The sequence below is a fragment of the Myxine glutinosa genome, chromosome 6 (genome assembly GCF_964187855.1).
Source record: "Myxine glutinosa chromosome 6, kmMyxGlut1.1, whole genome shotgun sequence".
Classification (NCBI taxonomy): Eukaryota; Metazoa; Chordata; class Myxini; order Myxiniformes; family Myxinidae; genus Myxine; species Myxine glutinosa.
The window spans coordinates 177,667,279-177,683,129 of record NC_136266.1 but is presented as its reverse complement, the minus strand read 5'-3'; the positions used below and the strand labels follow the sequence as shown (position 1 = coordinate 177,683,129).

The 15,851-nt window shown below is 47.4% G+C and overlaps 1 protein-coding gene across 2 annotated transcripts in view; it reads right to left on the bottom strand.

Annotated features, from left to right (window-relative positions):
* Nucleotides 1-15,851, bottom strand: part of LOC137428976 (glucosylceramide transporter ABCA12) — a 182,589-nt gene that overhangs the window by 13,558 nt on the left and 153,180 nt on the right. For both annotated transcript variants that reach the window (XM_078780893.1, XM_068118914.2), the window contains 2 exons: nt 11,829-11,963; nt 10,240-10,343 (listed from right to left, as the gene is read on the bottom strand). In XM_078780893.1, the coding sequence (XP_078637019.1) occupies nt 10,240-10,343; nt 11,829-11,963 (239 nt within the window). The remainder of the gene's footprint in view (nt 1-10,239; nt 10,344-11,828; nt 11,964-15,851) is intronic.

The window sequence follows — 15,851 nt, the reverse complement described above, 5'->3', positions numbered from 1 at the left end:
AGCCTGCTGTTCATAACGGACACCTTCTCCGGGCGCCGTTACCTGTGCGACACGGGAGCGCAGGTGAGTGTCGTTCCCGCCGGCACGTCAGACAAGCACGCCGCGGGTGGGGGCCCCGCGCTGCTTGCCGCGAACGGGACGCCCATCCGTACGTATGGAAAACGCTGCCTCTCTCTGCGGTTCGGAGGGCAGGTTTTCCGATGGACGTTCGTCACCGCCGACGTGCCCATGGCACTGCTTGGCGCGGACTTCCTGTGCGCTAATGGGCTCCTGGTCGACGTCAAGTGCAGACGTCTTGTCCAGGCCGAGACGTTCAGCTCGCTCGCTTGTGCGTTTCCCAGCTCGTCGAACAGCTCAACGAGCGGCTTGCCAAGCGGCTTGCCGAACGGTTTGGTTCCGGCCACGTTGGTCTGTACGCTTCCGGCAGCGGACGCATTCACCCGCCTCCTCGCCGGCTTCCCGGCCCTCACGCGGCCCACCTTCTTGGCGGGGGCCGTCAAGCACGGGGTGGCCCATCACATCCCCACCGTCGGGCCACCGGTCTACGCCCGGGCACGCTGCCTCGAGCCGACGAAGCTGGCGGTGGCAAAAGCGGCATTCGCTACCCTGGAGCGACTCGGCATCGTTCGGCGCTCAGAGAGCGCTTGGGCGTCGCCGCTGCACATCGTGCCGAAGCCCGGCGGGGGATGGCGACCGTGCGGGGACTATCGCCGTCTCAATGACGCCACGACTCCCGACCGCTACCCCGTCCCCCACATTCAGGACTTTTCCACCCGTTTGGCGGGCATGTCCTTCTTCTCGAAGGTGGACCTCATACGCGGCTACCATCAGGTCTCCGTCAGGCCGGAGGACGTCCCGAAGACGGCGGTCATCACGCCATTCGGACTCTTCGAGTTCCTGCGCATGCCCTTCGGTCTGAAGAATGCGGCTCAGGCGTTCCAGCGACTGATGGACAGCGTCCTGCGCGACTTGGATTTTGTCTATGTCTACCTGGACGATATCCTCGTCGCCAGCGCGTCCCACGAAGAGCACCTACGCCACCTCCACACGCTCTTCGAATGCCTGGGCCAGCATGGCCTGATTGTGAACCCCGCAAAGTGCCGGTTCGGCGCCACCATTATCGATTTTCTGGGGCACCATGTCACCAGGCACGGAGCCGTCCCCCTGCCGGCCAAGGTGGAGGCGGTGAAGGGGTTTCCGCGCCCCCGCACGATCAGAGGGCTGCAGGAGTTCCTGGGCATGGTGAACTTTTACCATCAGTTCCTGCCCCGTATCGCCCAGCTCCTGCGCCCCCTGCACGAAGCTCTCCGAGGTAAGCCGGGCAAAGGCGACGTTACCTGGACCGAGCAGATGGACACGGCGTTCACGGGCGCGAAGCTCGCCTTGGCTAACGCCACCATGCTCGCGCACCCGGCGCCCGATGCACTGATCGCCCTCACCAACGATGCCTCGGACTACGCGGTGGGCGCGGTGCACGAGCAATGGGTGCGTGGAGCTTGGCAACCGCTGGCGTTCTTTAGCCGGCAGCTTCGCCCGCCCGAACGCCGTTACAGTACCTTCGACCGTGAGTTGCTCGGGCTTCACTTGGCGGTCAGGCACTTCCGCCATCTGCTCGAGGGCCGTGCGTTCACTGCCTTCGTCGACCACAAGCCGCTGATCTTCGCGATGGGCAAGGTCACCGAGCCGTGGTCGGCCCGGCAGCAGCGTCACCTCTCGGCCGTGTCCGAGTACACGACGGACATCCAGCACGTCGCGGGGAAGGACAACCCAGTGGCGGATTGCCTTTCCCGGGCCGTCGCCCACGCAGTCCACCTCGGCATCGACTATGCCCGGATGGCAGCGGACCAGGCCGCTGACCCCGACGTCCAGGCCTTGCGGACCGCCGTCACGGGCCTCCGCGTCACCGAGGTGCCGTTCGACGGCGCGGGCGCGGCCCTCTTGTGCGACGTCTCCCTCGGGCGTCCTCGCCCCATCGTGCCCGCGGGCTGGCAGCGCCAGGTGTTTGACGCCATCCACGGCCTGTCCCACCCGGGCGCGAGGGCCTCCCAAAGGCTGATCGCTGACAAGTTCGTCTGGCATGGCCTCTGGAAGGCCGTCCGCGGCTGAGCCAGGACGTGCCTCGCGTGCCAGCGCGCCAAGGTGCACCGGCACACCCAGGCCCCGTTGGCCCCGTTCACGGTGCCGGACCGCCGGTTTGACCACGTCCACGTGGACCTGGTGGGACCTCTGCCCCCCCCCCCGCGGGGTTTCACCTACGTCCTCACCATGGTGGACCGCACCACCCGGTGGCCGGAGGCCGTGCCCTTGGCGTCGACAACGGCGGCCGATGTCGCGCAGGCTTTCATCGCCACCTGGGTCGCCCGGTTCGGCGCCCCCTCAGACATCTCGTCCGACCGCGGCCCCCAGTTCACCTCGGAGCTCTGGGGGGCGGTCGCGCAGGGGCTCGGGGTCTGGCTGCACCGAACCACGGCCTACCACCCCCAGGCTAACGGCCTGTGTGAGCGATTTCACCGCTGATTGAAGGCCGCGCTCCGGGCCACCCTCCGCGACGGCGGCTGGGTCGACAGGCTCCCCTGGGTCTTGCTGGGCCTCCGGACGGTGCCCAAGGAGGACCTGCGTGCATCCGCGGCGGAGTTGGTCTTCGGGCAACCGCTGCGGGTGCCGGATGAGTTCCTCCCCGACTCCACGGCACCATGGTCCGCGGCACAGCAGCGCTCCGCTCTGCAAGAGACCGCCCAGAGGTTTGCCCCGGTGCCAACGGCATGCCACGGGCACCCACCGACGCACGTCGCCCCGGAGCTTCGCACGCGGAGTACGTCTTCGTCTGCCACGATGCCCACCGGACACCACTGCGGCCCCCGTACGATGGGCCTTTCCGCGTGCTGGAGACCGGGGTGAAGCACTTCTTCACCCTGGACATCGGCGGTACTCCTGACCGCGTTTCGGTCGACCGCCTCAAGCCGGCCCACCTCGACGTGGACCATCCACCGCCAGTGGCCCGACCCCCACGTCGGGGCCGCCCCCCTGCGGGCGGACCCCCGGCACCGCCCAGCCCCGCCGCCACGCCGCCCCCCGGTCCTGCACCCATCCCAGGGGCAGCCAGGGGCATCCCACCTGGCATCCCTGCACCCCGGACGCCGCCGATCGCCAGGGGGCGCTTCGGCCGGGTCATTCGTCTGCCCCGCAAACTGGGCCTCCAGGTGCGCGGGAATTCTGGGGGGGCGCGTGTGGCGGACACAAAAGCCCACTGGCGTGGTGACATCATTCCGCGCACCAAGTGGGCGGTGGCCACGCCCGAGGGGTAGGCGTGGCCTCATGATATACACCGGGCGCGCAGCCCGGAGTGCGCCAGTGTTACAGTGAGCTCCTGAAATAAAGACGCTTATAACAGTTACTAGCGGGGTCACCCGTGGGAATCCCACGGGCATGGATGTGTGTGACATTTCGACATATTGAGTTATATGCTGCACATTCATTTTTACAAAATGGTTACTGGCAAGTCATCAGATCCAGAAATGGTGTGAATTTAGTTATTTCACATAATATGTGACCCCTCACTCCTCTCCACCTGACACTCTCCTGTCTCCACCTGACACTCTCCTGTCTCCACCTGACACTCTCCTCTCTCCACCTAGCACTCCTCTCCTCTCCAAACCCTCACATCCCTCTCCTTTCCAATCCCTCACCTCTCCAATCCCTCACACTCCTCTCCTCTGCAATCCTTCACACGCCTCTCCAATCGCGCCTCACACTCCTCTCCAATCACGCCTCACACTCCTCTCCAATCGCGCCTCACACTCCTCTCCAATCGTGCCTCACACTCCTCTCCAATCGTGCCTCACACTCCCCTCCAATCACTCCTCTCCAATCGTGCCTCACACTCCTCTCCAATCACGCCTCACACTCCTCTCCAATCGTGCCTCACACTCCTCTCCAATCGCGCCTCACTCGCCTCTCCAATCGGCTTTCCCCGTCTCGTTTCTCTCCTTTTTCTCCCGTCTCGTTCTTTTTCTTGCTCCAAATCGGCCCGTCGGAATCGGAAATCGGCCCGTCTCGCCCGTCGGCCCGTCGGAATCGGAAATCGGCCCGTCTTGCTTTTGTGCTTGTGCGTAAATAAATTGTGTTCATGACACCATTTCTGGTGTTGGCCTAGCGGCTAGGGATCCTGGGTTCGAATCTCGGTCGATCGCCGAATTAATGCCAGGGGGGTTGACTCAGCCTGTCATCCTTCCGAGGTCGGCTAATTGAGTACCAGTTCACTGGTAATTCCCTGTTTGTCGTTGAAGGCGGCAAAAAGGGTTGGCGTCAGGAAGGGCATCCGGCCGTAAAACATTGCTTCAAAAAGGGGACAAAAAAACAACAACTACCACGGTCCCCGAAAAGGCCAACCCCCGCTTTGCGGGGAAAAATGGCCTCTAAACGGTGGTTTTTACACCATTTCTGGATCTGATGACTTGCCAGTAACCATTTTGTAAAAATGAATGTGCAGCATCTATCTATAATTCCAGTAATCTCTGTTTGTTTGTACGTTTGTACGTTTGTTTGTCTGTGACCGCTGTTTCTCGACAACCACGGGTCCGATATACTTTTAACTTGCCAGGTATATTGCTGGGGACCCGAGGATGTGCCTTTTCAAGGTTTCATATTAATCGGACAATTACTTACCGAGCTATGTCCAAAAAACGATTCAACCAATCAGAGAGCAGCGAACTATCGCGTGTGCCGAACGTGGCGGACACACTCTGCCTCGGATGGCACATTTGAGAGCGTATTCATTTATTTCACGTTTGCAAACTATGTTGGCGTTAAACTATGTTTTAAAACTAATAAAAACGAATTTGCGATTCATTCGCTTTCCTGCGCGTTTGTGCACGCGATGGCGATTTCTTTACCAAACTCCGGAAGCCGTTCGCTTTGGACCAAACCATTTCATGTAAATAGAGGGGGGGGATATAATTTTAGATATAGATATAGTACGGGCAATGCCCTAGTCTATCTATAATTCCAGTAATCTCTGTTTGTACGTTTGTTTGTCTGTGACCGCTGTTTCTCGACAACCACGGGTCCGATATACTTTTAACTTGCCAGGTATATTGCTGGGGACCCGAGGATGTGCCTTTTCAAGGTTTCATATTAATCGGACAATTACTTACCGAGCTATGTCCAAAAAACGATTCAACCAATCAGAGAGCAGCGAGCTATCGCGTGTGCCGAACGTGGCGGACACACTCTGCCTCGGATGGCACATTTGAGAGCGTATTCATTTATTTCACGTTTGCAAACTATGTTGGCGCTATGTTGGCGTTAAACGATGTTTTAAAACTAATAAAAACGAATTTGCGATTCATTCGCTTTCCTGCGCGTTTGTGCACGCGATGGCGATTTCTTTACCAAACTCCGGAAGCCGTTCGCTTTGGACCAAACCATTTCATGTAAATAGAGGGGGGGGGATATAATTTTAGATATAGATATAGTACGGGCTGACGGGCATGCCCTAGTCTAACTCAATATGTCGAAATGTCACACACATCCATGCCCGTGGGATTCCCACGGGTGACCCCGCAAGTTTGCATTGACGTTCGTCGATGGACTCGTTCGCCCGTCTCATTCGTTTTCTTGCTGCATCCTGTTCAAGTCTGCGTTCTTCATCGATCGTCTCATTCATTTTGGAAATAGAAGTTTCCACGCAGCGCATGAATTGTCACGATCCTCAAGAGGAATTTGTCTCGTAATCATCAAATGATAAATGGCAAGTAAATTATATTGTGGAAAATTAAAGATTTCAAATAAACCTATTTAAAGTGTATTCGCACATAACTAATTTTAAAAAACGAAGAAATATCTCTCGGTAATTTCCTGAAACATATTTTACTTCCGGCTAATAATGTTGAATTAAATAAAAACGAAGAAATATATGTCGGCATCATTGTTGACGTTTTTGTGACGACTGTCATCAAACGAAAAAGTAATATATCTTAACGGAAAAGCAAAAGCGAATTTTTAATATATATCGACACGTTGCCGTCGGTGTCATGTTGGGCGGTGTATGATACACCATGACGCGATTTTTAAAAATATATCTCTGCATTTTCCCGCGTGTGTGGAATGTTCTCAATTATTGCTGACACCGAGTCCAAAACCATCGATAAAAATGAAATCATATGGTGAGTTAGATTGGAGATAAAGGCGTGAGAGAGACTCAATGGCCTTGAAGTTGAAGTTACAGGCGTTTGAGAATTCATTTCGTTCTATAAACGGCAACTTTCATTGGATTTCCTTCCCGTTTTTTTTCAACCGAGTCGAAAACTATGTTAGCGACTGTGAAAAATGAAATGATATATCGAATTTTTAATATGTATCGACACGTTGCCGTCGGTGTCATGTTAGGCGGTGTATGATACACCATGACGCGATTTTAAAAAATATATCTGCATTTTCCCGCGTGTGTGGAATGTTCTCAATTATTGCTGACACCGACTCTAAAACCATCGATAAAAATGAAATCATATGGTGAGTTAGATTGGAGATAAAGGCGTGAGAGAGACTCAATGGCCTTGAAGTTACAGGCATTTGAGAATTCATTTCGTTCTATAAACGGCAACTTTCATCGGATTTTCTTCTCGTTTTTTTTCAACCGAGTCTAAAACTATGTTAGCGACTGTGAAAAATGAAATGATATATCGAATTTAAAATAGATATCGACACATTGCCGTCGGTGTCATGTTGGGCGGTGTATGATACACCATGACGCGATTTAAAAAAATATATCTCTGCATTTTCCCGCGTGTGTGGAATGTTTGTGGAAAATTAAAGATTTCAAATAAACCTATTTAAAGTGTATGCGCACATAACTAATAAAAAAAACGAAGAAATATCTCTCGGTAATTTCCTGAAACATATTTTACTTCCGGCTAATATGTTGAATGAAATAAAAACGAAGAAATATATGTCGGCATCATTGTTGACGTTTTTGTGACGACTATCATCAAACGAAATAGTAATATATCATAACGGAAAAGCAAAAGCGAATTTTTAATATATATCGACACATTGCCGGCGGTGTCATGTTGGGCGGTGTATGATACACCATGACGCGATTTTAAAAAATATATCTCTGCATTTTCCCGCGTGTGTGGATTGTTCTCAATTATTGCTGACACCGAGTCTAAAAGTAAAACCATCGATAAAAATGAAATCATATGGTGAGTTAGATTGGAGATAAAGGCGTGAGAGAGACTCAATGGCCTTGAAGTTACAGGCCTTTGAGAATTCATTTCGTTCTATAAACGGCAACTTTCATCGGATTTTCTTCCCGTTTTTTTTCAACCGAGTCTAAAACTATGTTAGCGACTGTGAAAAATGAAATGATTTATCGAATTTGATTTGAAATAAAACTGGGGGAGAGCAAGACACCACGGGCCTACAAAACAGGACTCAAAGCTATGCGAGTTAATAAAATGGTGGATATTTGTTTATAGCCACTCCCAGAATGGGTGGAGCTATGGGTGGAGCTACTCTGCAAACCGAGTAAGCCACACCCCGGACAGACACCCAACAGATAGACAGACAGACAGACAGAATCATCTACGGCTATTATAATATAGATAAGTTACCGCTTGTCCGCTTCCTCCTTGCTCGCAAGCAGCGCGCGTAACGCCGCGCTTTAATATCACCTTTATCTATCAATATTGGTGAAATGAAGATCAAATAGCTTTATGTTGAAATATGTTGAAAAAGTCAAAACTTTACATGGGGTGTACTTACTTTTTCACGTGACTGTATAAGATGGAGCGTCATTGACGTCAGGAAGCTTTGGCGTCAGGAAGGGCATCCGGCCATAAAATATTACCTCAAACAGGGAACCATGATTGTCATGGGGTCCGAAAGGCTAACCCCTGCTCTAGCGGGGCAAAAATGGCCTTAAAACGATCATTCATTCATATTATTTCATTCATTCATTCATGAAACACCGACTATCAACAATATTTTGACAGCCATTGCTTAGGTTTGATGGGCTCAATGGCCTCCTCTTGCATTGAAGTTTCTTGTAAGGAAACCCATATTATATTAACTAGCGGTGCCGACACTGATGGGTGTATTCAAAAGATAGCGTGTTGTACTTGACAGTCATAGTGAATGACCATCTATGAGTTTCATTGAGGATGGAAAATGAAGTGAAACAAACGAAAAAAGTATCTTTTTTAACATGGAGTTGTTGTTGCTGTTGTTGTTGTTCCTGTTGCTGCTGCTGTTATCGTGACTGTGGTTGTTATTTGTGTGCTCCTTCTGTGTCTATCACACTTTATTCTAATGGCTTCCCGCTGTCCAACAATATTGGAATCATTATATCAAAGCTCAGGGTCTTGCTTCTTCTTCCTCCATCCGGAAAAGACGGGCTTTTAAACAGACATTGATTTTGTTTTAAGTAAATCGATTATTAGCTTTCCAATGGTTCTCTTTTCATCATTTTACAAAAGCAATAACAAGAAGGTCTGGAGGTTATGCAGCTTCCCCTTCTTCGCGTGTGACACACACACACACGCACACACACACACACACACACACACACACACACACACACACACACACATTGAGGAAGCCATATTTCACAAACTGGAGTAAATGAAGAACTACTCTGCAAGAAAGTGAAGTAAAACTGAGAACAGAGGATATTTTAAAAAGGGAATCGGTGGATTATTTGGGGCTAAATGTCCAATAAGAATAATATCTGAGATGAGTGAAGAGACAGGTAGCATAATGAACAACACTGTCAAACACACGTGGATAACCATGCTATCCATGCTATCCTGCCATAACTTTACGAGACGTTACCTTTTTGAGATCCACATAGATCCGGATAACACCACTAATCCATATAGATATTCCCATACTTATTGAACCATTTATTTCAAACATCGTCTTTGTGCGTCACCTCTGCATCATTGTGACGAGTTCAGGGTGTTTGTTAATTTTACATTTATAGAGTGGACTCGAGTTAAAATGAAATTTTTGATATTTTTTTTTTTAGAAAACAGCACAAGAAACTAGAACAGTGTATACCTCCACCAGGTTGAGCAATTTATGTTTTGTATCTCACTGATAGGCCGGATCTGGATTCGGACCTTCACAAAAATTGAATCGGCTTGTTCTTGTCACATAACCAACTCATCCACCAAGTTTTGTCATAGTCCGTCCACAACGTTTTGAAGTATAATGCTATGCAGTATATCATTTTGGCACCATCTCTCAATGGTGAAAAATAAAATATATATATATTTTAAAAATAAATAAATAAATATATCTCAATAAAATGAAAAAAAAATTCTCATATCCAGATCCGGATCCAGATCGTCACCAAAATCGAATCAATTCGTCCTTGACACACAACCAACCTGTCCAAGTTTCATCCGAATCCATCCCTAACTTTTCGAATTATCCTGCTCAGAGACAGACAGCCAAACAAACAAGAAAGACGTAATGCGGAGCACGATACTTGCAAAATCCACCCCCCCCCCCCCCCCACTGAAAAAAAAAGTTGTCATGGATACATCAAATTGTCCATTGCATTAAGATTAAAATTGACGATCTTAGTCAAAGCTCAGGTCAATCGGATTAAAATTATCGATTTTTCAGATGAAAATTGATGATTTTAGAATTTTGACCTCGAGTTGACCTTTGACCTTTTGACTTCAAAAAATGTTGGTTTCCCAATTCACTGAGGCACTGTGCGATTGCTGTCCAATTTTCAAGTCCATCAGGTGAAAAACGATTTTAGAAATTGGACCTCAAGATGACCTTTGACCTCAATAAATGGGCTTCTCCGTTGTAACTACCTCTACAACTTGGTAAAGTTTCATGAAGATTGTTTTAAAATTGTGACCTCTAGGCGATTGATATACAGACAAGCAGACAGACAGAGACAGGATAACGCACAAGACCAACTGATATACTTGAAAAATCTTCGATTTTGCAAGTAACAAACAGACAGACAGGAGTGCAAACATAACCTACGTCCACCATCAGTGGCAGATGTAATGAATGCGTGAGGACGGAATCGGGTATTTTCTTTGCAATTGGTTTTTTCAAGATTTCTCTTGAGGTCCATTTTTGCTTTATTGAAAGTTTACTATATTTCAGTTTGTCAGTGAACGTACCACGCCCACAACGTGTGAACATTTATTAAAATAAGAGTTGCGACGACACGACCGAATGACGGCACGTAAACCATGCCAAACTCACCTATGTGACGTGAGCACCACAGCACCGCCTCGAGCCACCTCCTGGCTTATCGTTTGCCACAACAACCTCTTGGATTTTGGGTCCATGCCAGAACTGGGTTCATCCTGCACACGTGGGAAACATTACTGTACCAAGTACCATCAATCGTTGACTTCCACCATTATTCGATACAAGTTCCCTTACGAGGAACTTCAATGCAGGAGGAGGAAATTAGGCCCATAACGCCTGCGCAATATTGTTGTTTATCCGTCATATATCCTTTTAAATGCTGATCTTCAATCAAGGAAGCAGCACAAACCTTTATAAAACAAGACCGATAGTCTAACAACGGCGTAGCCGGGCTTGGATCTGTTGAGTGGAGGATCTGCTGTCCCCTGTCATGTGACATACACGTTTGTGAGCGACATACATACATACACCAGACGGACAAACACTGGTCCAGATGGCATTGCCCTACCGGCTACGCTGTACAAATATGGCTGCCGAACCACGTGACCGATGACATCATCAATTTTTTTTCTCTCGACCAATTTATCCCAAGATCATGCAAAATAATTTCATACTGATCGGATCAAGCGTTCTACTTGTCGATTTATGACGTCATAATGAAGGAACCTATGACATCATCATTGACATATGTTATTCCCCATGGGGAGTACTTTACAATGAGCCATGTTTCAATTTTTTCAATGGAGCGGCTTCAGAAATATAGAGGTGCAAAGTTTTTCGGTTTTTCCAAGATAGCACCTGTACCACGTGACCTGTGATGTCATAATTATCAATAAAAATTATGCAATAGGAGGCGGTGCTATGGTGAAAACTTGTGTCAATCGGACCAACGGTTGCAGAGAAAACGAATTTCAAGGGAATAAACCCGCAAAATGCCAGAGGAAGGGACATACATCATACGTAATACGTACATACATAATACATACATACATACACACATACGCCGGACGGACAGACAAACACTGTTCCATTTGGTATTACCCTACAGGCTACACCGTAAAAATGTTTAAGTCTTTGGTATGACTCGACCGGGGTTTGAACTACCTACCTCCGAGACTCAGAGTGGATACTCTAAACTTATGCTGGTGAGTGTGGTAATAAAATTAAAAGTTTCTTATTATTACCATCAAAATGTCCACCACGAGAAAATCCATCAATCATCATTTATGTTATGATGAAAAGGCTTCATCACCATCTCAAGAACTTCTTTGAATCAGAAGTGTGGTGCAGTCATTGCTGTTGCGATTTAAACACTTATCTTATGATGCTCGGATCCCAGTTTCAAATCCCATCTAAAATACTCTGTGGATTTGTAAATTATCTACTAATGTCCTTGTGATTTGAGTGTTACACAGATGTCTTTGTTCTATCCTTTCGGATGTTGTGCGTCAAACAAGTAAACAGCAACAACCATTATAAAAGTACAATTCGGCCGGGGTTTGCACCACCAACCACCCAGACTCGGGAGCGGACACTCTAACCATCACACCACCGAGTCCGGTATATGAAGCGCCATGCAGGCTCTTTTATAAACGTTATTGGTGTTGGCGCACAGCAGCAACAATACATGAAAGCCTCACGAGAAGCAGAAGCTGTGGTTGTCCAAGCAAGGCGAGCGCGGTCGAAAGCTTGCGTTTTGTGCCTCCGCTGTAATGTCCAACACGCTTGGTGCCATGCTGGCTCAGCCAAAGCCGCTCCATCAGGTTCGTGGCCACCTGCGAGAATCACGCGGTGTGAGCTATTAAAATCATATAAATGACGAATCCGGTAGGATTCATCGACCAAACTTTCGTTCTACTCAAATGCCTTTCCATACAGTGTTATTATGTTTAGGCAAACCTAAGTACAATCTCACAGTTGTTTTCATTTTCTCAATTCAGGCAGAATGTTCAGTGAATAGAATTGACACTCCAGAGGTCTGATTGCTGCCTTCCGAAAGGGTGGAAATGCCAATGGTTCGGTGGATGTGCGGAGTATCGTTGAGAGAGAGGAAGACAAATGATGAATTGCGAAAGATGATGGGAATAGAGCCTGTGATTGATGCTGTGAAGAGGAACAGGTTGAGATGGTTTGGTCATGTGTTGAGGAAGGATGAAAGTGACTGGTTGAGAAGAGTGATGGAAATGAATGTAGAAGGAAGTAGAGGACGGGGAAGACCGAGAAAGACTTGGCTAAAGATGGTGGAAGAAGAAATGCGGGCAAGGGGGTTAACAAGAGGAGATGCAGAAAATAGGACAAAATGGAGAAGATTGTCATGGGGACTGCAAGGCTAACCCCTGCTCTAGCAGGGAAAATGGCCTTAAAATGCCTGTTGTTGTTCATTGTTGTCGACAGTTATGGAGATATTCCCTTACATTCATATCCTGTGCATGTCTAATGAGCTTTCTCAAGGAATCTACAAATCAATGACCAATTACCTCCACGTTTAAAAAAAAAAAATCGAAGAAAAAACTGGGGGGGGGCTGTTGTAACCCGCTTCGTCTGTTTGTCTGTCTGTCCGTCACACGAGGTCCTCCTAAATAAATGGTAGTGCAGAAATTCACCAAACCTGGTAGTTATGATCAGCATATGGCAAGAATGTACAAGAGCAGTATCAATTTTGGCACCGCCCACTAGGCCGGGATCAAAAACTGAAAAATGCAATTACGGGCACATTTATAAACATTTTTTAAATGGAACTTTGTATATTCAATCAACATTGGGAGACGAATGAAGGTAACGATTTTTCTTGGGATTTCACCCTGGGTTCATGCCCCAGGGGGTGGGGACTTTGGGTCACAGGGTTCAAAACAGTGGAAAAAAAATTTAACGCAAAATTTGATATTGGGTCATTCCTGCTGGAACTTTTTGCCATCTTTCAACTTGCTTTAGGTGGGAAGCGTGAGGATTTGCAATGGTGGGCCATCGACTTCACTCTAGTTATAAATGACATTGGGAAACTCACAAACCATTTACAGTCACGTGAAAAAGTAAGTACACCCCATGTAAAGTTTTGACTTTTTCAACATATTTCAACATACAGCTATTTGATGTTCATTTCAACAATATTGATAGATAAAGGTGATATAATATAACAAATATCATGAAACATTTACATTTTGTAGTCCATTGTATAATTTAAATAAACATAAATGCAAATTTCACATGTGGAAAAAGTAAGTACACCCCCACATTTATCACTATTTCAAATACCTGAAATTAGAATAAGGTGCACCAGCTCAGGTGAAAATGAGGAGAACATCGTTAGAGAGGATCTTGGAGGAACCTGTCATATTTAAACCTCAGACGTTTAGTTTGGTTTGCTCTTTGTTGTAGAAGTGGGTGGCGTCACCATGCATAGATCAAAAGAGCTCTCTGAGGCCTTCAGAAAGGAGGTTATAGATGCCTACGAGTCTGGGAAGGGATTTAAAAAGATCTCCAAACAATTTGAAATCAATCATTCCACTGTCCAGAAGATCATCTACAAGTAGAGAAGATTCCAAACAACTGCCAACTTGTTCAGGCGAGGCCGCCCCAGCAAGTTCAGCCCAAGAGCAGACCGCAAGATGCTGAAAGAAGTCTTTCAGAACCCCAGAATGTCATCACGGGACCTACATGTACGTCTTGCCACTGTTGATGTCAAAGTGCACGAATCTACCATTAGAAAGAGGCTGCAAAAAATTTGATCTACATGGGAGGTGTGCCAGGAGGAAACCTTTGCTGTCCAGAAAGAACATCAGGGCAAGACTAAAGTTTGCCAATGAACAGCTAGGCAAAGGCCAGCACTTCTAGTAAGGTCGATATATGGAAAATACCCCCTCAACCCCCGAAAAAATTGCTACAAAAGGTTTCTCAACTGATTCTGGTAGGGTTTAGTGTACTTTATAACATACTAAAAGTTTACCAAAGGAGGACCCCCGGAAAAGTGTTTTTTTCAAGATGGCGTCCAAGATGGCTGCCGAAACCTCTTAATGATCATAACTATGTAACTATCAACTCAAATTTGATGATCTTGGTGTCTATCCCTAGGTTTTTGGGGGCAAGGAACACATTAAGACCATTAAAAATGAAAGTGGGCCATTATCTAACAGGTTGAGGGGGCATTTTCCATATATTGACCTGAAGAATGTGTCGAATTGGATCTAACTGAATAACTAATTCTCATCTTTCTCTTTTTCAGACATGATTCAACAATGAGTGCAAGCACAGCCAGTCAAGCTTTTTGTCCAATCTGCAAGGAGGAGATCGAGGATTCCAGTGATAACTGGGTTGCAATTCAGTGGAAGGGGGCGAAGGGAATAAATGAAGCCAGTGTAAAGCGGAAGGACGATCTTGTAGTTGAAGCCAGTACTAAACTGCATAAAAGCTGTCGTCAACAGTACATAAATGATAAAAACATTAAAAGCCATGTTGCAAAGAAAAGTAGTGGTTCTGTGCCACCAAAGAGAACCACAAGACAATCAAGTGGAGGTTTTGACAGTGAAAAGGATTGCGTATTCTGTGGATGTACAATTGATTTGGACAAGGGACACTTTAGCTGGGTACGGACTAACAAATTTGTGGAGACAATTGTGGAGGTCTGTGAATCCCGTTCAGATGATTGGGGACATACTGTAAAGGGTCGGATTGAATACTATTTACGAGATTTACATGCAGCAGACGGACTTTATCATCATTCGTGTAGTGGAAATTTCCGGTCCTTCAAGTCTGTGCCTTTAGAGTTCCAGAAAGCCCCCGAAGCCAAGCGCAGAAAGTGTGGTCATCCTAAAGATGAAGATAAGTATGAAGCATTTCAGAAAATGTGTGCTTACCTAGAACTGAACAGTGAGGAACAACTAACTGTTACATCTTTGAGCCTCATAATGAAAGGGTATCTTTGTAATCCTGATTCGGAACCGTATGACAATTACAGTTTGAAAAAGCGTCTTAAAGAACGCTTTAAGGACTCAATTTTTTTTGGTGAAAGAGAAGGCTTGGACGATATTGTTACGATGAGAGAACAAACGTCGCAGATTCTGAGATCATACTACAAGCAAACGTGTCAGGAAGGCGATGAAGAGTCCCAAAAATGCGCTATTATTGAAACTGCTGCTAGGTTAATCAGAAGTGATATAAAATCTCAGGTTTCTACCGTGACGAATCAGTATCCAAGTAGTGATGATTTAAAACTTGATTCAGCCCTATCGTTCATTCCGACTAGTCTGCGGACAGCACTGGAAACATTGTTCGTTGGGAAAGACACAAGACGCAAGGTTGCGGCAGTTGGTCATGCCATAATTCAGGCAGTTCGCCCACGAGCTGTCATTGCCCACGAGCTGTCATAGTAGTGATCTTGTCATCGAACAAACGTTGATGAGGTCTCTGAAGAGCACTGGTGGTCTAACTCGCGGCAGTGGGATGACCGAGGACATGCGAAACCTTTGGACCTTATCTACACCTGTAACATCCGAGTGCAACATTGCGATGCAGGATTTCACAAACCTAACCTATACTACAAGTCCGCAACACAAAGACTCAACTGAGGCGCGCATCAAAAGAGATGCATCTGATCTCGAGAAAATTCGGATAAAGCTTGCAGCCTGCTCACCCTTCACATCTGATCCTACTCTGAGAAACATTGTCAA